The sequence below is a fragment of the Branchiostoma lanceolatum genome, chromosome 14 (assembly GCF_035083965.1).
Source record: "Branchiostoma lanceolatum isolate klBraLanc5 chromosome 14, klBraLanc5.hap2, whole genome shotgun sequence".
In the NCBI taxonomy this organism is placed as follows: domain Eukaryota; kingdom Metazoa; phylum Chordata; class Leptocardii; order Amphioxiformes; family Branchiostomatidae; genus Branchiostoma; species Branchiostoma lanceolatum.
The window spans coordinates 1,225,777-1,253,132 of NC_089735.1; the positions used below are offsets into that span (position 1 = coordinate 1,225,777).

The 27,356-nt window shown below is 43.1% G+C and overlaps 2 protein-coding genes across 4 annotated transcripts; one reads left to right on the forward strand and one right to left on the reverse strand.

The window, feature by feature from the left end:
* The first annotated feature begins 578 nt into the window (after nucleotides 1-578).
* LOC136449071 (nuclear factor NF-kappa-B p105 subunit-like) lies at nucleotides 579-20,348 on the forward strand. Of its 2 annotated transcripts, none has more exons than XM_066448872.1 (23): nucleotides 579-710; nucleotides 3,636-3,864; nucleotides 4,416-4,462; nucleotides 4,933-5,031; nucleotides 5,543-5,694; nucleotides 7,624-7,790; nucleotides 8,352-8,510; nucleotides 9,017-9,121; nucleotides 9,547-9,650; nucleotides 9,995-10,133; nucleotides 10,761-10,874; nucleotides 11,235-11,351; nucleotides 11,652-11,894; nucleotides 12,490-12,655; nucleotides 13,358-13,472; nucleotides 13,762-13,888; nucleotides 15,043-15,138; nucleotides 15,561-15,730; nucleotides 16,159-16,377; nucleotides 16,851-16,929; nucleotides 17,467-17,645; nucleotides 17,996-18,140; nucleotides 18,629-20,348. In XM_066448872.1, the coding sequence occupies exons 2-23, from the start codon at nucleotides 3,729-3,731 to the stop codon at nucleotides 18,817-18,819; spliced, it is 3,069 nt and encodes a 1,022-aa protein (XP_066304969.1). In that variant the 5' UTR covers nucleotides 579-710; nucleotides 3,636-3,728; the 3' UTR covers nucleotides 18,820-20,348. The 2 variants fall into 2 exon arrangements, with proteins under 2 accessions (XP_066304969.1, XP_066304970.1); XM_066448873.1 differs by lacking the exon at nucleotides 579-710 and adding an exon at nucleotides 3,453-3,575 and having other exon boundaries at nucleotides 3,736-3,864.
* Nucleotides 20,092-27,058, reverse strand: LOC136449072 (renalase-like). Of its 2 annotated transcripts, XM_066448875.1 has the most exons (7): nucleotides 26,833-27,058; nucleotides 26,419-26,524; nucleotides 25,630-25,772; nucleotides 25,116-25,289; nucleotides 24,174-24,347; nucleotides 23,143-23,318; nucleotides 20,092-21,605 (listed from the first exon to the last, which is right to left on the reverse strand). In XM_066448875.1, exons 1-7 carry the CDS (start codon nucleotides 26,948-26,950, stop codon nucleotides 21,441-21,443), a joined length of 1,056 nt encoding a protein of 351 aa, XP_066304972.1. In that variant the 5' UTR covers nucleotides 26,951-27,058; the 3' UTR covers nucleotides 20,092-21,440. The 2 variants fall into 2 exon arrangements, with proteins under 2 accessions (XP_066304972.1, XP_066304971.1); XM_066448874.1 differs by lacking the exons at nucleotides 26,419-26,524; nucleotides 26,833-27,058 and having other exon boundaries at nucleotides 25,621-25,827.
* Between the last annotated feature and the right edge of the window lie 298 nt (nucleotides 27,059-27,356).

Below are 27,356 nucleotides of genomic sequence, written 5' to 3' on the forward strand. Positions count from 1 at the left end.
CCAGGTGTGCTCCTTCAGGAAAATGTCCGCCCAAGAGAAGCGGCAAGTTCATGTGTTAAAGATCAGGGGGGGAGAGGGGCAGGAGTAGCTTGGAAGACTGTAAGTTGTCTGTCGTATAACAATGTACGTACCCTTGCATTAAACCGATTGTGCATTAAACCGATTGTGCAGTGTGGCAAAAAGCCGTCTCTACTTCTTCTTGCTGAAACGTTTTAGTAGAAAAAAGCCTTTTCAAACTTTACCTCCGACTTTTCAGACTTGGTTCGTCCAAAATTAAACTTTAACCACGTTTGCCAACAATGCCAATATCAGCAGGTTGTTTTGCACCCTGCTTTTTGCAGCCGTGTGGAAGCGCCGACTGGCGTTACTTTAGTGAAGCGCAGACCGACAGATCATTGCTTGCAGTTTTATATTAAACTGCACGAGGGCGTTAATACACGGCCAGCCCTACCTGGCCTGGAACACTTCCTGGTGACGCAGATCTATTTTGGGCACTTCCACACCTCCAGCCAATCACAGGCTTCCATTCTACACCAGCTGACCAAAATTGACCAATCACATCCGAGCTGTAAATGCGGGGTTTTCCCAGGTTTCGGGACTTTACGCTGGGAGTCTGACGAAGTGTTTTTCCACGTCCAAGTCCAGAAATACTCCTGAACTGCAAACTAACGGGGTTTTACGCCGCTTCTGGAGATCTGGGCGCGATCTTGGTGAGTCACAGCTCCGATAAATCGCATTTGTTGCTGTTATAGGTTGCTAGTGTTTACTATTCATACCTGAATATATCGTGCACTGCAGGATCTCAGCTTCTCGGAACTTGTAGGTTTCTGATCAAGAGTACCACCCTGAGTTTAGGATCATAAGAAGTACGACCTGCGTACTTGTAGGTGTCTGATGAGAAAGCAAATAGTCGTAGTACCATATTCCTGTGCCTGGATACCTTGGGGTGCAAGTCGCTACGCTTAGATTTGTTGTCACGAGAGTAGAGGTTTCTATTTTCTTCGAGGAAAAGTTCCTAATTATTCCTGATGATCTGCATGTGTTTATAAGGCCAGTAGGGGGGATGGGCGAGGGTGTAGGAGACAACAGATGTTGGATGTGATGAGAGATGTTTTTAATCACTTCATGTGTCTGAAATGTTGACATGTTCATGTATAGATTTTTTTGTAATATAACATCACCAGTAACGTTATATTGAGTTGGAGTTTATTTAAAAAAATGGACGCAGGGTAACAAAATGAGTAAGGCCGTTAAAGGGTATGTTGGTCAGAAACTTGCACAAGTAAGCTATATTAAGTTCATATTTTCTGGTGGAAACGTTCATCTAAAAGCACTGTACCACATGTAAAAGTACATGTATGTAATCATGAAGAGGACCACCTGTTAGAAAGGTAGCTTGTGGATCAAAGGGCCAGGGTTCGATTCCCAGGTATCTTGTCATAGATGATACAGAGATCTCCGAATGGATCCTTTGGATGGGACTTTGCAACCCATAATTGGACTTTATAAGAAGAGAATGAACTGGCCAGACTTTTCAAAAGTACGAGGTATCAAATGTTTCAAAGATCATCACATCACAAAGATCATGCATGCCGATTTGAGCTCATGAGTAAAGGGTTCAGACAAATCTTAGGTCAGTCAAGATGAAATTGACGTTCTCAGATCAAGTGGCATCGTGTGGCGCAATCGGTAGGTGTTTCGCCCAGAACCGAGAGGGTTCGAAGCCACCGATATGCCTCGATGTTGTGCCCTTGGGAAATGCACTTTACACGACTTTCCTCACTTCACTCAGGTGTAAATGAGTACCTAACTTCGGTTAGGGTCGTCCCTCGGATAAGACGTTAAATGGAGGTCCCGTGTTTGAGGAGAGCCACACCTCTTGCACGTTAAAGAACCCACCACACTTATTGAAAAGAGTAGGGGTCCTTCCCGGTGTGAGTGGATCATAAATATCATCCAGTTATGCAGCTTGTACTCGTCAGTACAAACCTGGTGTGTTACGCCTTGATGCAGTTTACCGGGTATGCAATACAAACAAACAAACAAACAAAGTGATAAATTTACACTAAAATGCTGACTACAATTTGTAGGAATGAGTGAGAGATAGTCGTATGGAAGATATGCACAGTCCTGGGTTTGGGGAATCATAATCTCATAAAAAGTAAGAAGAAGAAGAAGAACAACAACCAGGTGTAAGATATCATGGTTCAGCCCACACACCTTACTATGCATATCTCACCCCAGGTAGTTCTTGACACCTCAAGCAGTCATTAAACAACAACCACACTTGCAAGAAAAGGGACAGGCACTCTCTGACGATGTGTTTTAGTAAAACAGAATTGTGAACGTTACTCAACGTTACTCAGAGTTCAAGTTGCAATTGTCTTATGGTCTGTCAGTCAGGAACTTACTGTCACCCAGATCTCATTGGTTGCCAGTGCCGGCATGCTGTTAGGATTGAACATCAACTATAGTTTCAGTTTCAATGTTACAACATTTTGGTGGGACATTCCAGACTAACTAGGGGGAATTTGATGACACAGGTGTACAAGCAAACAACTGGTGACAGGATTTGTATAAGTTAAAGGTTGTTTGAGGTCAGTGACTTTCAGATCCATTAATCAATACAAAAGCAAAGAAAACATCTCATAGATTCTATGTACATTTGTCTAATGACATATTTTTTAGAAGCCTAGTAGTAGTAAAGTGTCACTGTGCTATTAGCTACCCTATCTTTTCAAGTTGATTAGCAGTTGTCAAAAGCACATATTGATGGAGATTCCTAAAGATGGAAAAGAAAACCTTGCTGCCGTAGACTTGCATCAAATTGATCAATAATTTTTGAAGGACACCTGATTTTTAAAAATGATGATCTGGTTGATTTTTCCTGATTTTCAAAATTTTCACCCACAAAGAGACATGACAACATAGTTAGTCATCAGGCATTTGGACACTCAGACTGTGAAACTGAAAAACATGGAAAGTTTTTTGTGAGCAAACAAGAAGGAAGTGTTGAATGTACTGTTGTGACCACCTGAGTGTGTAATTTCCTGACACTTGTTAAAACTACACATCAAACACTTCTCCTTTCTACACCTGACCTACTGTTACACCCAAACTGGGAGGGATGGCCCAATCTTAGTGTCTGAAAAGGGGTGTGAAATATTTTTTTATTTCCTATAGAATTGCATGCGCAGCGGCAACAAAAATGCACACAAAAAAACACATTTGAAAGATAAGATGATTAAAAGTAAAGGTCCTGCTTGCTATAATAAGAAGAAACCCCAGGGAAGGGTTTGTAAATTTTCTTTTTACCCCTGTAAGGTAAGAAAATGGCACAGTCTGACACGCAGGTAGTAGGCTATTGTTTAGTTAGTGACGTCATTGCCTCCCGCCAGAAATACTGCCTGACGCTTGTGGGGATTTCCACCGGGTATGCAAATGAGTCAGTGACTTCCCCTTTCTAAAACCCACCCTGGAACCACAGTAGTTACATTCTAGTTATAAACAGGAGGCATTTTACTGATTTCTTCACAACATTTCCTCAAAATCCCCTCAAAGTAGAGGCAAACAAGGTGAGTTTTGCAAATTAACTTGACATTTTTTTTCTCTTTCTTGTTTTTTCTTTGTCACAGATACCTTTCCGTCGTTGTTAGTTGGGTGTGAGGTACGTAGAACAGAAACTGAGCGTTAAAAACTGACGTGTTTGGTTCTGCATCACGGCGACCATGACAGACACGTTGGAGTCGGTGGAACTGCCCGCGGCGCTCGTTAACGAGATAATTAACGGGGAAGACGGCGCGCCGGACATCAGCCTTCTACAGAAGATGACGGGGATTCAACACGCCATGAACGGAACGTCAGGTAAGTAACTCACCTGGCGCAGGTATTGAGTCAATCTTCAGACATAGCCAGGAAAAATATACCTGTACTACACTAGTACTGTAAACATTTTGGGTGACTGTCTACAGCCTTTCCTAGGGCGAATCAGGTTCTACTTTGCACTACAGCTTGGTGTCACTGCTGCAGTGCAAAGTACATGTAGAACCAATCTGATAGAAATTTCACCAATGCCCTTTGTAATTTTCATATAAGACTGCAGTGTCAGAAGTATTGACTGAATGTTATTCAAATTCAAATCAAAACTTTCAAAACATGTTGTAGTCTGTGGTTACAAGCAATAGTTATTTTTTAGATCATTGAGTTTTGATTTGCTAAATTTTGACTAATTATGTAAATATCATAAACAGATAGGAACAATTTACAAAGTATAAGTCCATATTTCTAGCCTGGAATCCATCCTATTTAGCTTCCGCCCGCTACCCAAGCTCCGCTGCCTGGCGGGCGGAAGCTAAATAGGATGGATTCCAGGCTACATATTTCTGTGTGTTTGACAACAATGATGTGTATTACAGGGATGCAGGGACAGCCTTGCCTACAAATCACCGAACAGCCCAAATCGGTAACAACTTCCCTCTTCAAATCTGTACAATAACATATGTTATGATATTATGTAGCAGCCCTTCTTGGGTGCTTTCTCGTATGTAAATCTATCACCAATAGAATGGCATTTCCTCATTAGTTTGCTCTAACTTGTGATAACTTTTTTATAATCTACCCAAGAAGTGAACACATTTAATTGATAATTTGAGCAAGTCAGATACACATATTTCTTAATTATTCAGCCCTAATTAAGTCAAGAACAGTGAAAGGTAGATGTCAAATATATTTTATCACTAACATGCTGACCATTATGTGTTCACATACTAGTTTTATCTAAATACTAGACACTGTCAGATTAGCTTAGATTTTAGACTCACAGAGCTAGTCAACAGTTTATGCACTTAATAGTTTGTGAAATTAAGTTTATAAGATGTACATGTAAAATATAATCACTAACATGCCTGACTTCTATGTTGTCTCTCCTGGCAGCGGGGTTTCCGTTTCCGCTACGGTTGCGAGGGCCCGTCCCACGGCGGGATCCCAGGGATCCACAGCGAGAAGAACAGGAAAACATACCCCGCTGTCAAGGTATGTATCATGTTTTCTTCTTTCTTTTTCAACCAGTTACAAGTGTCCCAAGTACTTGGAATGAGCTCTGAAGTCTCATGAGCTAAAAGGATTCTTTTCCAGGTAAAGTAGATGTACATGTGTCATGTCATGATTCATTCCAAAAGCATTTTTTTGTATATTATTATTGTGTATGTTTTGTGATCATGCTTTTCAAACCAAACAATACCTTGCATCAGAACATTTTTAATGAGAAAGATTGACCAAAGGCTAAGCATTCTTCTTATTTAGATAATCATTTTCATGTGCAAGAGTTGAACAATGAAGATCTCTAAATGTAATATCAAATACCTTGTACATTATTTGTGTAAGTGTATTAGTAAAAGATGCCTTCAGAATTTCTTTATTCCCTTATCTGACATTTCCGTTAGAATTAAGGGAGGGGGAGAGAAAACAGGTGATGTGATCAACATACACATGTATAGTCTGGCCTGACACATGTACTGAGTTTCTGTATTTCCCCCTTATTCAGATTGTGGGTTACCAAGGTTACGCGCGTATCGTGGTGACCCTGATGACAAATGAGGAGGCGCCGAGGCCGCACGCGCACTACCTGGTGGGGAAGCAGTGCAACGAGGACGGCTTCTGCGTGGTGCAGGTCGGACCCAAGGACATGACCGCGACGTGAGTCGGCAGTTCTGATTCAGTTCTGCAAAGACTAGGTGTATAACAGGCCGTTCGGTGTAATATAACCAGCTGCTGCCGCGCCGCGTGCCTGCGAAGCTGGTGTGTTACGCCTAATGGCGGTTATACCGGCTATATAGATACAGATAAGGATACACACCCAGCCCCTGGAGAAGTGGTTGGCTCCAAATTTCTACTGGGATTCCATGTAAACTTATCTTAAGGACCAGGGGGAATGTCATTGTATTTTGAAAAGAACTGGTGTTCTAAAAATCTTCTTGTGGTGATTCCTTTAAATTCTTCATAGTTGAATGGGCGTCAGAAGGATGACGGCTGAGACACAAATATTTACCGGTTTCGACCTTCTATTCAAAAGTCTTCGTCAGAATCTTTAAATTGTTCAGATAGCCTATGTGTATTACCTAGTCCACAGACATAGCCATTCATACCTTTGTGTACTAGAAAGACTCTAAGAGGACTGTCTGGGTGTGCTTTGATTCCGAGCTTTCCTGAAGCAGAATCATATCAGTTATCAGAGTATATATCCCAACCTTTCTTTCAGACATTGTAGCTAGAAGAACATCTATTATCCATGTGTTCTATCAAAATAGTATTTTTTCATCTTTTGGAATTTGATTGCCTGCCTCTGAAAAGCTCCCAAAGAGTTGCCTTTGCACATGTCTTAAACTCCATGATTTTTTGTAACACTGATCTTTTCCCGTGTAAAAACCAGGTTCCCAAACCTGGGAGTCCTCCACGTGACCAAGAAGAACGTCCCGTCCCTTTACTGATAATAGTTGATGACTGTAAAACTTCTCTCCTGTAAAAACCAGGTTCCCAAACCCGGATGTTCTCCACGTGACCAAGAAGAACGTCCCGTCCCTTTACTGATAATAGTTGATGACTGTAAAACTTCTCTCCTGTAAAAACCAGGTTCCCAAACCCGGATGTTCTCCACGTGACCAAGAAGAACGTCCCCTCCCTTTACTGATAATAGTTGATGACTGTAAAACTTCTCTCCTGTAAAAACCAGGTTCCCAAACCTGGGAGTCCTCCACGTGACCAAGAAGAAGTCCCCTCCCTTTACTGATAATAGTTGATGACTGTAAAACTTCTCTCCTGTAAAAACCAGGTTCCCGAACCTGGGAGTCCTCCACGTGACCAAGAAGATCGTCCCCTCCCTTTACTGATAATAGTTGATGACTGTAAAACTTCTCTCCTGTAAAAACCAGGTTCCCAAACCTGGGAGTCCTCCACGTGACCAAGAAGATCGTCCCCTCCCTTTACTGATAATAGTTGATGACTGTAAAACTTCTCTCCTGTAAAAACCAGGTTCCCAAACCTGGGAGTCCTCCACGTGACCAAGAAGAATGTCCCCTCCCTTTACTGATGATAGTTGATGACTGTAAAACTTCTCTCATGTAAAAACCAGGTTCCCGAACCTGGGAGTCCTCCACGTGACCAAGAAGAATGTCCCCTCCCTTTACTGATAATAGTTGATGACTGTAAAACTTCTCTCCTGTAAAAACCAGGTTCCCGAACCCGGATGTCCTCCACGTGACCAAGAAGAACGTCCCCTCCCTTTACTGATAATAGTTGATGACTGTAAAACTTCTCTCCTGTAAAACCAGGTTCCCAAACCTGGGAGTCCTCCACGTGACCAAGAAGAAGTCCCCTCCCTTTACTGATAATAGTTGATGACTGTAAAACTTCTCTCCTGTAAAAACCAGGTTCCCAAACCTGGGAGTCCTCCACGTGACCAAGAAGAAGTCCCCTCCCTTTACTGATAATAGTTGATGACTGTAAAACTTCTCTCCTGTAAAAACCAGGTTCCCAAACCTGGGAGTTCTCCATGTGACCAAGAAGATTGTCCCCTCCCTTTACTGATAATAGTTGATGACTGTAAAACTTCTCTCCTGTAAAAACCAGGTTCCCGAACCTGGGAGTCCTCCACGTGACCAAGAAGAACGTCCCGGCCATCCTGGAGAAGAGGAAGATGAAGGAGCTCGTTGCCGCCCGCCGTTGCCAGGAGACCGGGAAGATCATCCCTGACTTCGACAACCTGAACGAGGACGAATGTAACAAGTACATCACAGGTGGGGAGCGCTCATCCCTCGCTGTTTCTTCACTTTGTTTATCAGTCTTTCATTCTGTCGATCAGTGACACACTTTTGATGAAAGATCAAGCTTGTCTTTTCTTTCTGGATTTTCAACATGCTCTATTTTGATTTGTGAATTGTACCTCCTATTTTGTTTCTTGATTCTTCCTCAATATAAGAACGTGAGCTGATACAAGTTAGGACCACGGACTACATCACAATCTGGCGCTTGTCTAGAGCAAGACAAGTACTACATTGTGATGGAGTCTCTGGTACACCCTTGCCAAACTGTTGTCTAATGTAGCATTAAGGCCGCACTACACGCGCATTAGCTGAGCGCATCTGGCATTAATGCTGGAATTCTTCTGTCCCTTTGGAACAGAGCATTAATGCCAGCATTACCATGGCAGTGTGCACTAACCAAGCATTAGTGCTGCATATGTATTTCTGGCATTAATGTTACATTAGACGATAGTTTGGCAAGGGCGAGTGAGGCTTGTATCTATTGAACATGTATTGATATACTAGCTAACACTTAACAACATCTTTCTGCCTCAGAACAAGACAAGAAACAGATCGTGAAGGAGTCCCAGGAGCAGGCGAAGCAGATGGACCTGAGCGCCGTGCGGGTGTGCTTCCAGGCGTTCCTGCAGGACGAGAACGGGTCGTACACGCGCACCCTCACACCCGTCATCTCCGACGCTGTGTTCGACAGCAGTATGTATCAACAACATGTTCTTCTTTGCTACAAGAAGAATTGGATGCTTTACTGAACTCCGGACACATGTTTTAACGGCAAAACCTTTTGTGCCTTCCAAAGGGCATGTGTTTTTACATGGCACAAGTAGTCTCAAATTTAAAGTTTTTCTGTCAGAAACTTAAAGGAAATTCTACAAGTTCAACTTTCATATAACCTCTTAGAGCCAATTGACAGAACGTGATTCTAGTAGACGAAGTTTTTCCTGTATATTTGAAGCATTCTTGGAAATAGTGCCTGTCGTTGGATAAATCCTGAACTATGAAAGTATAATCAGCATTCCTTGGATACCGGTCCAGGTCTTTACTAACATGTAAGCAGGCCAACCTGTGTTATAAAGTCTCTATGTATACATAAAAATGTCAACAAAGTCTATTCTATATTTTATCTTCTCTGCAAACCAAGAGAAACTTGTGAAAAGCTTTCACGTAATGATGTCATGGATTGTCACCCCGTGTTCCTACAGAGGCCCCGAACGCCTCCACGCTGAAGATCTGTCGGATGGACCGCCACTCCGGCTGCGTAACCGGCGGCGACGAGGTCTTCCTGCTGTGTGACAAGGTGCAGAAAGGTGAGCGACCTCTCATGACCTGACCTGACCTTACAGGACCTGACCTTGCTTGACCTGACCTTCATGTGACCTCACCACCCTGACATAAAATGCTGTGACATGACTGTTTCTTCACAGTCAAATGGAACATTAAGTTATCCTGGCTTTAACTGTGGAAATGCCTCATCCTCCTAAGGAATGTAAGGTTGTAATGGTCCAATGCCACATAACATCACATTTTGAATAAGATCTGAATCTTCAAACAGTTGTCAGCCTTACTGTTCAATTAACAAACATGATATAACTGTGTGCAAGATGGAGGGCTGATTTAAATCCTGTATATGTTCTCAAACAAGGTAGAAAGATAGTTCCAGTGTCCCATAATACGTCAATTGCTGCAACAAAAGTAAAAGCTGAAGCTGACATTGACTGATGTTTTCCCACAGATGACATCCAGGTGCGTTTCTTTGAGGAGGCCGATGATTCGACCAATGGCGGGTCGGAGTGGGAGGCGTACGGCGACTTCGGGCCTGCGGACGTCCACAGACAGGTCAGTTTGGTGATCAACTTGGTTGGTAAACCACTATAAAACGGTGCCATTCAGACCCTATGAAGTCCTTTGAGGCAGGTAGGGAAATGAATGAATAAATAGAGTTGTTAAAACTATGAAAACATGGGATAGGTTGCGGAAATTTTATCTTTTGAAATGGTGGAAAAGCCCTCGAGAGAATAAAACAAAATCTACCCCCCCCCCAAAAAAAATTTAAAAGCATCTTCCTCAACATCCTTATGAAGCTTCCTCATCAGATTTGATCTATTTTAGTATTTATCTTACACAGCTATTCTACAGCCTCTTGTACATTTGTAAGTTCCTATATTTTACCTTCTCCACAGTTTGCCATCGTGTTTAAGACCCCGCCGTACCACAACGTGGCGATCGACAGACCGATCAGCGTGCACGTGCAGCTCCGCAGGAAGTCCGACGGGGAACTCAGCGACCCCAAACCCTTCACCTACCAGCCGCAACAGTTCGGTACGCGGTTTGAAAAATGCTTTGCAATCATGATGATAATGATTGTAAAGCAGTTTTCCCTTGCGATTAAAGTTAAATGATATTCGTTGTATTTGTTTATTCAGACTCATAAGCATATTGCATAATATTAAACTATCCTGTCTGACAGTTTGGTACGTAGCTACAACTTCTAATGCAAGGGACAGATTCATTACAATCATTAGTCAGTGTACTTGTTAGTTTAGACCCATAAGCTTTCCTAAGCTTTCACCTACAGCCACAACAGTTCGGTATGTGGTTTGAAACTTAAGCTTTCAATGCAAGGGACAAATGCTTTGCAATCATCACTCATTTATACTCATAAGCATAAGCTATCCTAGGTAACATTTGCAGTCTTAACTCAAAGTGTTTGTACCAGGGACAGGTGTGTTTACCTGTGTGTGGATGGTGTTCAGCACCAAGGACAGCTGTGCTTATGTCTGTGTGTGTGTGTGTGTGTCTGTGTGTGTGTGTGTGTCTGTGTGTGTGTGTGTGTGTGTGTGTGTGTGTGTGTGGATTGTGATCAGCACCAGGGACATGTGTTGGTATATTCCAAGTAGAATAGAATACTGCATATTTCTGTTTGATGTGATTTCATCTCCCCTACAGACAAAGAGGAGATCGGTAAGAAGAGGAAGAAGACCGTTCCACACTTCAACACCCACTTCGGAGGCGGGGGGCCGCCGGGAGGGCCCACTGCAGGAGGGGGGTTTGGGCCTGGAGGTGAGTTACTCTTTATTTTCCCCTAGATTTTGTCTAAAGAAATTCGGCAGATAGACTTAATGAAGACCTAAATACCTAGACATCTGCATGAAAATGGCTAGTTGGTTTTTATGTTCTGAACTATGATATATAAAGAAAGGTGTTCACTTTGTAAATACCATGCATTGCTCCTGTCTTTTATTTATTGAATGGTAGTTTTGATAGATTCTAATTATCTAAAGTGAGTAAGCAGTAGATACTGTAGATCACATGTTTTGAGCTTAAAAAACGTACCACCTTTCAAAATGCACAACTTTTATGAAAAAAAAACGTATGAATTGAGTCCAAAAAAGTGATAATAACCCATATATTGTGCTACAGGAATGTACGGCGGTGGGTTTGGGTTTGGTGGCACCGTTGGCGGCGGTGGAACATTCCACTTTGGAGGCGGGGGTGCCTTCCAGGCATACGGCGGAGGGGGCGGCATGAAGGATCAAGGTAAGGCCAAGGTCAAGTGTAAGATGAGCTGTTCCACATAAGAGATTAACCCTGTGGTGTCCATTACATTTCTTACTGGCCATTGATTATTGAAGGGTTCTGTATTATTGGATTTGCAGTTAATTTTCACATAATCATTTAAAAGAGCTTGTTTATGGATGTCAAATTTTGTAAATTCTATGTTTCTCTCAAAACTTTTGTTTTCTATCAGTAAGCAGGGTGTTTAATATGTAGACCTCTGACATACTGTATTCATGACCTTGGCTCATGTTTGACCTTGCCCATTTCACCACACCCCAGGTTCCGTGGATCGGCCAATCAGACAGCCCGAGGAGGATGATGACCTGGTTGTTGACAGTGCCCCGCCCGACGACGATGACCTCATCACGGACTCCGCCCCCACGGAGGACTCGGTGGCGATGAGCGAGGCCCACATCGGAGGGGATTCCCAGGCAGGTCTGAAGGGGCAGGCCGTCAGCTTGGGTCCGCAGCCGTGGAAACCAAGCGCCTTCACCAAACCTGCTCCCGCTGACAAACAGAAAGGTACAGCCGGAAATTACTGTCAATCTTGAACTGTTTAAGATGGTTTTCTTTCTCTGTTTTTCACTGTTACCCGAGACTTCACTGTGACAGGCAGAAAGGTTCAACAGGGAAAATAGTTAACATGATACCAAAACAAAAGCTAAAATTGTCCACATAAATACTGTATGTGGACAATTTTAGCTTTTGTGGACCCTTTTAGCTAGCCCAGCTGATATCAAGCGTTCAACTGATGAAAGCTTGTTTGTAACTGAAGAAATTAGCAGGCAAAGTTCGGCAGCCACAGCCCGGGCAGTGTGTGTGATTCGGTCCTGCGCTTACAGCTGGAAATGTCTTTTGGGAGTGTAGCCAAGTGCAGTTTGTAATTGCTATCAAAAGAGATTGTGTGTAGTGAAAATGTTGTCAATTCTTTTACATAATCTAGGGTAAATGGTCTCAACATGGAATGAAAAACATTCAATGCACATTTTCTATATCTTCATTACAAACGCGCCCATATATAAAACATGTATTATAACATGTGATCCTATGGGGCGAAAAAACTCATGAATGAGACCTTAAACTGAAATCAGATCTTCATCACAATGCTTTGTTGCAGGTTCGGCGGAACCCGGCCGTGCTGCCCTGCAGTACGGGGACGTTGCCTGGCAACTGGCGGAGCGGACGGCGAACGCTCTGCGTGACTACGCCATCACGGGCGACGTGCGCATGCTGCTGGCCGTGCAGCGCCATCTCACCGCCGTGCAGGACGACGAGGGAGACACGTACGTTCCTCTTCTGTTCTTTGTTAAAGCACAGACTAAACACAAACCTCCCAGGCCTTCATTTGATGCAGACAACTATCAGTAATCTTGGCCTGTGAAGGAAAACTAAGAAGAAGAGATTTTTCTGGTTTACAGATATGCCACTGTAGTGATCTGCACTTCTGCTACTAGCCACATCTGGTTCAAATTACTTGGACCAGAAGGACCGGGGTTCAAGCCCCAGGTAGGACACCTCTGGACAAAAATGGTACATACTTCTGAAACAGTATGGAAGTTAAACACACTCCACTGCCAGTGGACTAGCCCCCTGCTGCAGTGATTGCACCATAGTGTGGCCCAGGGCTATGAAACGGGGATGGGCACCGCCCTATACACCTTATTGTGTGGGAGGATTTTAACTTAACTTAACTCATGTGTTGCCGTCTAAGTGCCCAGAATTACATAAATATTATATTGAAACATGCTAATCTTCCTAAATGATACTCTGAAGATTCATTCACTGGATGTTAGTGATGAAATTGTGTACAATGTACCTCTACTCTGACTCTCTTAAAGGTCTTCTTGCATCATAGCATGAAAAGAACATTTGTCTGATTGTTACATAAACTTTTGGTGAAGACAATATGGTGTACTGTATAGAATTTGCTGTCTTTTAAGCAAAAAAAACTGCATCTTAACCTGAAACTGTGATTTTTTTTGCAGGTCGTTGCACCTGGCCATCATCCACAGTAATCCCCTGGTGGTACAGAACCTGCTGCACGTGACATTGACCCTGCCTGACCTCCGGGTCATCAACCAGTACAACCACCTCAGACAGGTCAGTTACACTTCACCTTTAACCTTTTGATTTTTTTATTGAGTTTTTAACAAACACAACTGTACAAAGTTTAATCTTTGTTTATCATATGTCCCTGACTTTGCCTCCTAGCTACATGTAGGTCATCAACAAGCACAACCACTGCTGTCCAATTGAAGCTTAACCTTTTACCTTTGTGACCAGTGTGACCCTGACCCTTAACCTTTGACCTATAGGACAGAGCGGCATCTTATCCTTTATTTTCTAAATGGAAAAACTTTATCATGACCCTTGTTTGTTCTTTACCCAGACTCCCCTGCACCTGGCGGTGATTACCCAGCAGCCCCAGGTGGCGGACCTGCTGGTGCGCTGCGGAGCGAACCCCTGGCTGCCCGATCGCCATGGCAACTCAGCTGTGCACCTGGCGGCAAAGGCTGGTAAGGCATCATTCAAATTATCCAATCGGACTGGGGGAACACTTAGTCCAATCAGGCTTGAGGAAACTTTTCAAATTATCCAATCAGACTAAGGCGCACTTTAGACCTACAATGTTATAAGGTCGTACGATCATCGTCGTAGGCGACGGTTTTCTTTAGACACACGGTCAGGAAATATCATGGGACCCCCGTGGCGCAGAATTCCATTGATGTGCGCGTGTGACTCAAAGTGAACTCTAGCGCTCAAATTCAAAATGGCGGGGGAACCGCTTGTTTTCATCAAAAGATGAAGCTTTTACTGACTTTGCAACAACTCAGATCTGGCAACAACTGTTGCCCTGCAGATGAGACGTTGAGAACCATGCTCAACAAAGAAAGAGATTGAGGCTGGTACAGAGACGGACGGGATTTAACCCAAGTTCGTGGCCGCCGCCGGGGATGTCCCGGGGATCGAGGAATAGGGGAATAGGAGAAGTAGCCACTGGTAGCAGGGCGTCGCGCCGGAATAACCGGTTTCGGATGAGAAAAATATGTTTCCATTGCTAACCGCATGCATATTTACAAAGAAAACGATAGAAACTTTCCTTCCCGGACAGGAAACAGCACGCTGTAGGCTTATTAGCATATCACCCACTTCCGTCGCCGGCGACGATTCTTCTTTAGACGAGAAAAACACAGCCACAGGCCCCCCTGCTGAACGTCGTGCGACTGGGTCCGAGGTGGTCGCACGACATTTCGAGGATTTCCCGTTTATTGCCGTCGTACGATTGTTTTGATCGTCTTTAGACGGCCAAAAAATACCGTCGCCGGCGACGTCGCCCACGACGATGATCGCACGACTCTAAAATGTCGTAGGTGTAAAGAGGCCCTAAGTACAAACTTTTGAATCATCCAATAAGATGGAAGGAAAACATTGAAGGCATAAAAATGACAACGTTGAGAGATATGGACAGTAATGGAAAATGGTAGAAAGGACCTATTTATCTAGAAATTAGGGATTGGTATTATTATTAATTGGCATAGAATAGATAGAAATTGATTGATGAAATGTTTCTAAAAAAACTATATTATATTTTGTGAGATATATGATAAGTTGTATAGTTGAGAATAAGTTGAAGGTGATTTGAAGGTGAGTGCCCCCCTCCCCCCTACAGGTGATGAGAAGAGTCTCCAGGCCATCCTGCGGAACATCCCTGCCCAGGCACCCGGCGTCACCAACACACCCGACATCAACGCACACAACTTCGAGGGTGAGAAGACTGAGTTTCAACACTTAACACAGACTTGAGATTTAGGAAGATACAAGGAATTATAGGATTTCCTTGTTGTGTAGAAAGACCAAATGCTAGTGCCAACACTGGTGGATTTACAAAATCTAGCCTTCATATAGCATAACCAGCATGTCAATAGAACCTGATGTGCATGCGCGAAGCTCCAAGAGATCAGCCTGGCTGGTAAATTGCTTGTATCAATCAATAATCAGTGGCAAAGTCAACAACTGGACACAGGTTAACCCTTGACCACCATGATCGTACCTCAAACAAGAATTTGTCCATCGCATACAACGCTTTTCTCAACACAACGTTTTGGAGATGTACTTGAATGGCGGAATCCTTTAGTTCTTTTGCTGCTTGTTTTTCCTGATGATGAAGATTCCCCGCCCTACCTGCAGGCTTCACCCCTGTGCACCTGGCCGTGATGGCCGGCAGCCTGGGCGCACTGAAGGAACTGGTGACAGCGCGGACAGACGTGAACGTGCCTGATGGGAAGAGCGGGCGGACCGCGCTGCATCACGCCGTGGAGAACGAGAACCTGGCCATCACCGGCTACCTCATCCTCGAGGTGAGCTTTTATTCATTTCCATTTTTTACTCATTCACTTGCACACATATAAGGAAAACTGCGAATAATAAGAAGTTTATTGCAAGTTCATGCCCGTGGGCTAATTGCAAATACATGATAAAAAACATAGGAAAAACATACATGCGTCAGTAAACTGTGTCTGACTTTAGGCAAAAGGATAACATAATATAACTGGTGCAGAGAAAGCCATGGGCTACTTTTCTAGTTGTAATGGTGATAAATATATACTAGAGGTGAGCAGTGGACTGCTTTCTCCACTCTGACTTGAGGACTATGCTTTTGATTAGTTCTATCCTTGCTGTGATCTTACTAAGTGTTTATTAGTTATTTTGTTTTTATTCATACTTAGTTAGTCCTTAGTTGTAGCGTGTCCTTTCTTTAATTAAACACGTTTTTCTGTACCTCCAGGCTGGAGCGGACGTTGACGCCCAGAACTTCGACGGGAACACTCCGCTACACGTGGCGAGCGGCAGGGGCATGCTGGGAATGGCGGCTCTGCTGATGGCGGCCGGCGCCGACCCCAAGCTCGAGAACTACGAGGCCAAGGACGAGGAGGAGGAAGGTCAAGGGTCAGAGGTTGCAGAGGCCAAGGGTCAGACTCCACTGGACCTGGCAGCCTCAGATGAGGTAACTTTTGGAATATTTTGAGATATTTCTGATTTGATGATTTTTGTGATTTTGGTTTCAACAGATCAAGAAGGATCTATTTCTGAGGGTTAAAAAGCAGGCTCTATTTCCGATCTTTGCATCAGCCTAACATGACAACATGAGGGTGTCACTTTTGCGTTGATCATATTCCCTTTTTCTTCTTTGACTTCCATGATCTGAGTTTCATATATAAAAGAAATATGTTACTTTGTATCATTTGATATTTTGTAAGCTCAGCCTGCCTACTGCCTACCTGCCTACGTGCTCAGGCCAGAAACTGGCCCCTTGCTTTCCAGGAGGATCCTCCAAACAGTCCTGTCCCTTGCCCTAGCCTCTGCTCTAAGCTCTAAGTTAAAGAAATGAAGTGAATCTGTTTAGAAAATGTGTTTCCTTCTGTCAGAAAATGTGTTCCTGTCTAATCTAAGTACTAAAATGTCCTCCTGTTCCCCTAGATGAGGGACATCCTGAGTGGGAAGCCGTACGTCCCCAAACACCAGCGGCCTGACGTGCCGCACTTCACACACACAAAAGGTCAGCAACAACTCCTTTGACAAACAAATCTTGATCATAATAAGCAAAAATGCATTTAAAAAATCTTTCACACTATAATCAACAAGGCAATCAATCCATTTAATTTCACTTCTGTCATGTTTAAATAGGGTAGCCCAACTTGTAACAAAGGAAATGTAACCACTGCTTTACAGTCACTGATATCGTTTTACAAAAAAATCTTGATTTAATTTTAGCAGAAATGTATTCCACAAGCCCTGCACATATTGGCAAGGCAATCAATTTATTTCATTTCACTTCAGTCGTGTTTAACTCGGGTAGCCCAACTTGTAACAAAAGGAAATGTAACCACTGCTTTACAGTCACTGATATCACAAAGTAGCATACATGTACAATTAGTAAACATACAGTTACATTCATGCATGTAACCAAATTCATCATGTAATAGATAAAAAAATAAATGATAATACTAGAAAAGTCCTAGTCCATTGATAGAAAATAAGGTTGACAGCAATGTTCATATCAACAGTTAAGATAATCATGTTGACATTTTCACAGGCACTGGGGACCTGAGCACACTGGACGGCACGTCACGGCTGTTCCTTTCCAAGGCACTTGACGAGGACAACCCCGGACGGGACTGGGCGGCCCTGGCGGAACGGCTGGGCCTCGGTAACCTTAGCAACGCCTTCAAGCTCCGCCCCAGCCCCACCACTGCTCTTCTGGAGAACTTTGAGGTTTGTTACTTTTTATTGGTTGTAGTTTTTTGCTGTATGCCTGAATCATCTTACACACGACATTGCATACAGGCATATCTTAGCCAAACCTAAGCTGTGTAATTCTGTTACAAATTTAAGCATGCAGGATAACTTTGAATTTTTAGTAAGTTTTAAGCCTAAGATACACATTCTAAAGGAGCTGGAAGAGAAAAGCAAGCTAGAAAAGTACTCTTGGATGAGATATACCAGAAATCCTTAACTTTCCCAAATTTCTGTTTAATATAATGGCGGGAACGGTTGCTAAGTTACATGTTGTTGTTGTTAAGACGATAACGGGAACGGTTGCTAAGTTACATGTTGTTGTTTAGATGATGGATGGAACGGTTGCTAAGTTACGGGCAGGGCTGGAGGAAATTGGTCGCCGCGATGCCATCAGCATCCTCGATGGAGCCGTCAAAGGCAAGCCTGAGGTTTCCATGGTAACAGAAGCAGCTACTACGGCAACTGCACCAGGTAAGGACTGGAACAGACTCACTATAGTCATGCCAGTTGACTGCTGCATTATACACAAACATGATTAAAGAACCTCAAGTTTCTGCTTTTAGATTAGCTGCAATTGCAAAATAACCGACAGCATTCCACTCTGTGTGTATCAAACATTGATTTCTTGGTTCGCGAATTTAAAGAAATCATTCTAGATGTGAAGATCAAAATGGAAACAGAATCTCAGAGGAAAGAGTTTACTTTGGTGCACACAGTTTCAGGAAGTGAACAGGGTCAGGCACATGTTAGCACCCCAGCCATTTGTTTATGTGATGTCCTCTTGCTAAAATTACATGTAAAACGTCTCTGAGAAGTGACAAATAAAGTAGATGTGGCCTTATCATCTGGAATAGACAATCTGTGTTTTGTGTATCCATTTAGAAGTATTTCAGTTAAAGTGACAAAACCAAGTTCTCTGTTGTCGGTTTTCCTGACCTGTTCTTCTCCCGTCCCCCCAGCGACCTTGGAGCCTGAGAAGGTCGGACACCGCATCACTAGCCCGACCTTTGACTCCGGCCTGGAACAGTCCATTGTGTCCATGCAGCTGTCCAGCGGGGGTGGCAGCCTCCCGGAGGGGATGACGGACGTCGGTCACCACAAGTCGGGGGGGCAGTCTGAGCAGACCACGAGAACTGCGGACGTGCACTAGTCCGATCCACGTGGTCTCACCACTACGTTTGTGAAGATCAGTCATCCAGGAATTGAAGATGATATTTTCAATCCAATCTATGCAACTGGATTACGGTATTGAGAAATACCTGACAAACACCCTTGCAGTTCCAGAATTAAATGATAGGGGGCCGAAACCTGCCCCTCTTTGTCCTGGTATCAACAGCTATCTCCTTCATCAGTGAACAAACAATTTGGTAGTATTGATTATTTAGAACACAAATTAAGTAGTTGCTGCAATCGTGCCTTGTTTGGAAGAGTCTTATGTAAACATTCACTGATGGCGCTGATGAAAGATGTAAGATGGACATCCCAATATCTGGTATTTCTCGATATTGTAACCTAGTTGTAATACATTGAATGAAGATTATCGTCCTGCACTGTTTGACTGTGTTTTCCATTTACAGCAGTCTGTGACTCTGTAACTTGTAAATTTCAGGAGCAAAGTACTCAGCTAAGCTCAGTAAAGCAGCTTAAGTAAGTAAAGAGAAAATTATTTTAACATAATATAATAGAGTGATATGGTCATGAATGGTGTGATTTGCATTGTTATGGACTAAGTGTGTGAGTGAAATATTTAGCTAAGATCTCTTATGTGCGAATAATGTTAAGTCTTACATTAAATGCATTTCGTCCTGATGTGCTGATAAAATACCAGAATCAAGCTTGCTACACAGTATAAAGGCAGAAGTATTGTTAAAACAATTTGTACTATTCACATAGGACTAACAACATTCTTGCCTGAGTTTGATTTATTAAAGAGCTTAAATTTAACTTTGTATTTTGTCTTTTTTTGTACATGTGTGTGCTCGGTTTAACATAGTCTTTGGGGTATAAAATTTGTTTGGCATAGAATTTGTACTGGTTAGACAGTTAGGAAGCAGGGACAAGCGGTACTGTAATATCGTATATCATTGATGATAAGTAATTTTTATAAGAAAATTAAGAATAAAGCGTACAAGCTGGCTTATGATATGAAAAGCACACTTCCTAATTAACCAGTAATCAGCTTGCTATGATAGTAGACTGTGCCCCGAAGGGGGCACCTTTGACTGTTAAAATCTTTAGTAAATTACTATTTAGTATCATTTTTCTACTCTTGCTTGGCTGATTGCCTGAAGATAAACTTGTTTTGTTCTCTACTTTGTAAATAGAAGTTTTATTTGAGGTGTTCTGTCAAATGTTGGTCAACTCTTCAAAAAGTATTTTGTCACCATGATCAGTTGTGTGATCCAAGTAGTTTCAGAAAGAATCCTCAAAAGAAGGATGTGTTTATTTTTACCTTTTACAAAGATGGAGTATTACAAAGAGTATGTTGCTAATTTATGTATTACTAAGTTTGGTGATAATGGTAAAACTTGGTCAAACCAAAGACGTGGTTTTAGAACCTGAAAATTAAGAAAACTGTCAAAACATAAACAGTAATGGGGTTGAAGATGGATGATGTCTTGATTTTCTTAAACTGTACATTCTTTTGAAAATAAACTTTCACAGTGTGAACAGACATTACTCTCACTGATTCTGTTGTTTTCTAGTATTTTCTCAACATACATGTTAAGCTGGCAAGACTTAAACATGTCTATATGTTGGTCAGCAATGCCTTCAGAACTACATGTAGACTGAAGGAAAACAAAGCTTGAATACAGACAGCCACAGCCATGTTGATGCCCATGGGGTGAGTAGACCCAAGCTGGCTGCCAGACATCTAGAACCAAAGTCATAAGCTGATCAATGCACTTTGCATAATCATATAGAAACAAAAAGCAGGCATGTTGTTGAGGAACAGAAAATACCTGAACATTTTTCACATAAAGACTTAATCATATAACTTAAGTCCTGAGGAATGCTGCTGACAGTAGAGGCAGACCAAGGGTGTTTCAAAAAAATTCTCTTTAAAGCCTTCTTAAGCTGACAAAATCTCATCATTACCATGTCGAGCAGCTTGCCCGCTATTAGGCAACCCTCTCCCTCCTGACGACAGGGTTAAATGACCACAAAAAAGTTTGACATTTATAGTACAACATGATAAATTATCTACAGTCGACCACTGGTTGTTAAAAGCTCCTTGATGGCTATGTAGGTACCAACAGACAGAACCGACTCTATACCGCACGACCCTCATTGACAATCTAAAAAGGGATGCTGGGCTCAGTGACATTTCAACAACAGAGCTGAGATCGCTAATGGAAGACCAGACTGAGTGGGGCAGGAGGACTCATTGTCTCCCGAGATGACATCACAGATGTCCTCGTTCAAGGTTCTATACAGCCATCAAAGTGAATAGAGGGCATCTTCTCCCAGTGCTCTATCCATAGTCATAGTAATATTGAGGGTAGAGAGGTGACAACACAAAACTACTTTCATGTGTTTTCAACACTAATATTGTGGATTACATCACATTGATAGATACAAGATAGCGAGATGGTACATGACTGTATTGTACATCCCATTCCTTGGGGAGGCCATATATATAGTCAAACAAAATTTGATGAGGCAAGATGATTTTTATTATCATTTTCCAGCATAAATGTGGTTTCATATATGATTCAGTATAACATGATAATTATTATCGATACAACACGATGAATTATCACTCTATAGTCAACTTTTGGTTGTTAGCAGCTCCTTGACTTGACTGACAACAGACAGAGCCGACTCTATGCAGCCGTCGAAGTTGGAGTGTGAGAAGGCATCCCCCCCCAGCACCAGGGGGGGCCGACTGCTCACCACCAGGGAACCCGGGCTGCCTTCCACTGGCTTGTGGACCTGCAGAAAAAAATTAAGAAGGGAATGTGAAACTCTCTCTCTCTCTCTCTCTCTATCCAATTTAACGTCTTTTGTTCCCCATCATCTGGGGGTTAGACATGCTTGCACATGGATGGGGAAGCCCCAGAACTCCTCATCAAGTGCAAGTCCTTTTTTGTAGCAAGAGTTTTTACGGCTGGATGCCCTTCCTAACGCCAACCCAAACCCTACTGCATGTACTGCTGGGCTTAGGACATGGGAAATGTGTGTTAAGTGCCTTTCCCGAGGGCACAACGTCTGGGTGCATGTCCGGACATGTCTGGGTACTCCACTGGGGATTGAACCTGGGTCTTATTGGTTCATAGCCGGATGCTCTGCCACTGTGCTACACAGACGCCACACTAAACATTTATTATTATTATTATTATTGGGTGGGCCGACTACTCTCTCTTCGCAGCCAGGGGCTGAATTGCGAGGAGCGCACACTTGGCGGGCTGGATCGCAAGGGTCTCACTCTGGAGCGGCTGCCATTCGGCGCTAACTCAGGTGACCTCAATGCGACAATTGCCCCATGTGCGGCCATAGGACTGTAGGTTTTGAACCACTCACACCGGGAAGGACCCCTACTCTTTTCGAAAAGTGCGGTGGGTTTTTTAACATGCTCGAGGTGTGGCTCTCCTCAAGCACGGGAAAGCCATAATCAGGGGTTCATCTAAATCTGGAAAGAGGGGCGCTGCACCCTCTTGTTTCAGCCCAGCACCCCCTTGTCAAATTCAGATTTTAGCTTAATATGAGCATGAAGCCTTCACTCAGCAATCAATTCATCCATAAATACATAGAATTCTCTCCCTCGCATGTGTATGCTCCCTCTTGTTAAATTTTTCTAGAAAAACCCCTGCATAATGATTGTTGTTGCCAAATTTAGCACTTGTTGTTGATGATTTGTCATAAGATATTGTGCTAATCTCCTACAGAATAACTGACCTGTTTGCCTGTTAAACACAGAAAAGTAAAATAAAAATAAGGAAAAGAAGCACTCACATGTCTTACATGAATGCAGGAATGCAAAGGTAACTCTACAATACAGTATACGGAAGAAAGACATAAGCTCAACACAGGCACCACTTTTAAAGTGGTTCTTTAACCATCTGGGGTGTCTCTTCTGAAATATGGGACCAGTGGCTTAACATCCCCTTCTAACGATTGTAATCCCTACCAGCAAGAAGCATCTCATCAGGTTTTAGAGCACTGTTAGGCCACACCAATTTAATTTCTTGGTTAACAGATTTTCATTTTCAAAACAGCCTTCTGTTTTCATGATTTTTATTTTTTATTTTATTTTTTATTTTTGGAAAATAAAAATCCGTTAACCAAGAAATTAAATTGGTGTGGCCTTAGCAATGCCAATGAACCCTTTTCTTGACACAGAATAAGGACGGCTGGGTACTGAATGATACAATACCACTACACGGTGGTGGTGACTTCCAACAATAAACATGATTTCTAGTAGACTCTATACAGTATTCTAGCACTGAGGAACATGAGCGATCATGAGTACCTGAGAATATCTCCATTTTTGGCACTTGATGCTGATTGGTTCCGGTAACCCTGGCAACACGTCCTGCAGATGCTGCATGATGATTGGTTGAACCTCTGACAGCGCCTGGTCGATGTGCTTCAGACCGAAGGGAACTCCCGTGTGGACAACCAGGGCTGGACCGACCTCGGGGCCATCTGGGGGAAACAACATCAAACAAATCTTCACTTGAAAGTTTATCTGTGTTGGTAGGAGTCATTCTGCCAGCACAAAAAGTTGGAATTAACCAAATTTTTGTGATGTCACAGAAGCAGTGGATTGCTCATTCCTTGACAAAGACTGTAGCTGATCACTCGAAAATCCAAGTCCTATTTGTTGTGTTGGCAATTACAATTCAGACTTGATTCAGAAAATCAAACAAAATCTACAAAGGTGAATGTCCTTCCCACACCATTCATGGTACATACAAATGTACACATGTAGGGCAGCTCTCATCTACCTTTCTCTAGCCCTTGGGCCACACAACATTCACAGCGGTACTACAAATGTAAGAGGAGAAAGCTCTTTGTGCCATTTTAAATGCTTTGGTATGGCTCGGCCAGGATCGAGACTGCAACCTGTCGTCCAAGGCAAAAAATATAAGACTAGCTAGTAGATAAGGAGTGTTTCAAATACATGTCTTTTTTGGTTGTATCATTTAAATCACTGATATCAAAAAGATTGAGGAAAAATATAGAGGAAACAGTTCAGAAAACGTGGTTTATAAAAGTAATTCCAAGTACAGTACTTGCATACAGGTTGGATCTTAAAATATCAAGTGTGAGCTTAGCACATATTAGACACAATGACAATGAACTTTATTGCATATTCATGCCCAGTATGGGCTAAATGCATCAGGTAACATAGAGTAAAAGAAATTTCTTGTCTAGTTGTATGGGACTTACAAGGGATCTGCGCATATCTGCGTATAGTGAGCATTCTAAGATAAAATGTAGTGAGGACTGCCCTATTCAAGTAAAATAGAAACAAAAACATAAAACGAAGCGACTCACCGAGGCCCCTTTTCCTGCTATCCACTGACAGGAACCTGACACAGGGGTCCCCGTTGACGTACTTAGCTGCCCACGGCGTGTCTAGCCTGGTGCCTGGAGAGAAGTACAGAGCCAGGGCGTAGCGGGAGGAGTAGGAGGCCCTCTGCAGCTGGGCCAGCTGAGATGGCTGGTCCTCTGAAACAACCATAATAACACATGCAATCTACAGTTAAACATCAAATAAAAAGGCTTATGACTGATTTTGTAAGCCGTATGGCTGGTTCTCTGGAGCAAGAAATTAGGGTACATACATGCACATTTTCAATTTGTGCATAAAAGGAAGAATAATCTTATCAAGTTTAACTCTGAGAACCAAAATCAAAGAATCTGAACAATCTGATCTGCAATTCATAACTTGTTTTTGTCCCAGCACTTCAGTTTCCTTCCCTATTGGATCGAGATGGACTGAAAGTTAGATTCAGGCTTCCCTCCAAGCATTCTGTTTTCGTCTTGGCCCCTGCTCTACTTTTACTTTAAAATGTCCCCAAAACTGTGGGGTCGTGCAGCGCAACGGCAGAGTGTTCGACTTAGAACCAAGAGGTCCCGAGTTCGAATCCTGTCATGTCACCGATCTTGTGCCCTTGGGAAAGTCAATTTACACGACTTTCCTCACTCAACCCAGGCGTGAATGGGTACCTGACTTCGTTTGGGGAAAGCCGTATTGAGGTCACCTGGTGGCGCCGAATGGCAGCCGCCCAGACCCTTGCGACAGTTCGACAAAATGCAAGTGTGGATAAGATATTATATATATGTTGTGTAGTGTGTGAAACCTGTAATACCCTGCATCAATTCAGCGGTAGAAAGGCTGCCATTGCGGGTAATTGCTGACCAATAAAAGAAAAACATTATTATTATTATTTAACAAGCAAATGAATTGACTAGCTTCATCTGCAGTAACCCTACCCAGAAGTGCCTTGACCCCGGCGAGGCCCAGAATCTGAGGCACGGGCATCGTCAGGACAACAGCGTCAAACTCCGCCTCCGTCCCGTTCTGCGCCACCACGTGCCACTTTCCCGCGCCCGGGCCGCGCTGTTCTCTGATCTCCGATACTTGATGTCCAAAATGCACCTCTGCATCTAAGGAGAAATGGACATTGTCAACCATTATATATATACTAGTTAAGCTAACAAGATTCATTTCCAATGTTATCACTCATTCATCTTTTTCCTAACATGTTGGAAATGAAATTAATTATCCATCAATCAATAAGATCGGTTAGATCAACCAATGAATCAGGAATTCAAACAATCAATCATCTACTAGTACCATTCATTATATATAAGATCAACCAATAAATCAGAGTCAATAGATTATCAACCAACCAACCAACCAATCAATCAATCAATCAATCAACCAATCAATTAATTAATTAATCAATCACTGATCATTAGAGCACGACAGACTTACGTCCCCCACCTGCCTGTTTGAGGAAGTGCTTCACCACGGAGCTGATGCCGGCCGGCGCCACGTAGTGACTGGTGGATGGGTCGGAGCGGTCGCCATCCAAGGGCGCAGACAGTGGCCTCAGGACCCCGGCCCCCAGCAGGTCATCATAGAAACTGGGGAAGAAAGCAACACTCAAGGCTTTTATATAATAATAGATATACATAGTCTATAAAAATGATTCAACTTTTAGTGCATGATCTTCTCCCATATGATGAACAAAATACTGATGCCGGCTAAAAAAAAATACAGAGACAGTAGTTCGAATTTGTAACCTATGAATAATAATAGAGCAAAGTTCCTCGGGTGTTTGTTATTCACCAGGTTGTATCATTTCAGCCAGCCTGTACCCATGTGAGTAATGAGGCTGTTGTAACGCGCTCGAGGCACCTCCTCGAACACGGGACCTACTCTCCAAGCAGAGGTTGAATGGGCAGATCGTCACCGTTTTATCATATGCCGTTTTTTGGTGACGATCATTATCATATTATCATATTATTTTGGTGACGATCATTTATCATATGCCGTTTTTTTTGCCGTCGATAACAACAACAAAATGGCATATGATAAAACGGTGACCATCTGCCCATTCAACCTCTGTTTGGAGAGTACACAGCTGCAGGACCCCCATTTTTCGTCTCTCCCGAAAGACGGTGCAGCTCCGACAAGGATACCCTTCCCGGGATTCCATCCGGGGTCTCCTGGATCCAACTAATTGGAAACAGGAGGCTCAACTGCGAAGTCGCTACCAATTGAGTATACCTGGCGTGTGACTGTGCGTAGTCTTGGGTGGCAGACACGTACTGGGCCCCTAGATCAGCTGTGCACTGTGGGTCCTCAGGGCACCGACTGGTGCTCATTCGACCTCCTGCAATCAACATAGATACCCTCAGCCTGGGAGCATAACTTACAACAACTCTGACTCCAACTGCAAAGAAGACGCTGACCTTTCTCAAGAACAATGGCTTTAATAAACTAAGCAGAGGAATTGTAAGGTTTGATCCACACATACCGAGAAGGACCCCTAACGTTACATATACTGATTCGACTGTAGCGGCTGCGAGGCAAGAGAAGCCCTGCAACAGCCGACGCGGCTATTAAACACTAAGTCCACCATGCATGAGTAGTAGAAGAAGAAGAGTAGCGAGACTATTCTACAACTCCGCTCTATCTTACCCGCGCCCCTCGCCTTGTCCCAGACCACGATGCTGCAGGCCTTCTGCAGCTCCCGTCTGAGCAGGCACGCGCTCACGGCGCCCGTCAGCCCCGCGCCGACGATCAGGACTCGCGCCATTGCGGGAAGTACAGCAGGGCCGGAGAAATAGGCTGAGAGAGACGCTGTAAAATGTTGACCGGCTGATCATGAGCTGAGCTTCCTCAGTGTTTTGTAACCTTTGACCCTTTATGCAACTCCCAAACAGACAGCAGCGCCGTCTTTCAGTCTTGGCCAGAACTGCAGACATGTCTTCAACTCAAGCAGCGCGGATAAAAAAGTATATGGATCCGGCTCATTCTCCGAGTTTTTATACGTCAGACTTTGCTATAGCAACATTAAGTACTCTTTTCTAGTAGTGTACTTTTTAGCAGTTCTTTCTCCTAGGATACTAGAAAAGTGTAAATAAATGTAAAGTAAAAAAGAAAAGAAAAACTGAGAATAAGCAGGACCCTTTTATCTGCTTGGAGATTTTATAGAGCTCTCA

Bases quoted from the DNA above. Each gene is read 5' to 3' on its own strand.
- LOC136449071 (XM_066448872.1), top strand. From the start codon at position 3,729: ATGACAGACACGTTGGAGTCGGTGGAACTGCCCGCGGCGCTCGTTAAC. The intron at 5,032-5,542 runs GTATGTATCATG...CCCCTTATTCAG, and splicing joins AAACATACCCCGCTGTCAAG to ATTGTGGGTTACCAAGGTTA. The intron at 16,930-17,466 runs GTCAGCAACAAC...ACATTTTCACAG, and splicing joins GCACTTCACACACACAAAAG to GCACTGGGGACCTGAGCACA.
- LOC136449072 (XM_066448875.1), bottom strand. From the start codon at position 26,950: ATGGCGCGAGTCCTGATCGTCGGCGCGGGGCTGACGGGCGCCGTGAGC. The intron at 25,773-26,418 runs GTATACTCAATT...TTTCTTCCCCAG, and splicing joins TACGCACAGTCACACGCCAG to TTTCTATGATGACCTGCTGG. The intron at 23,319-24,173 runs GTGAGTCGCTTC...TGTTTCCCCCAG, and splicing joins TAGCAGGAAAAGGGGCCTCG to ATGGCCCCGAGGTCGGTCCA.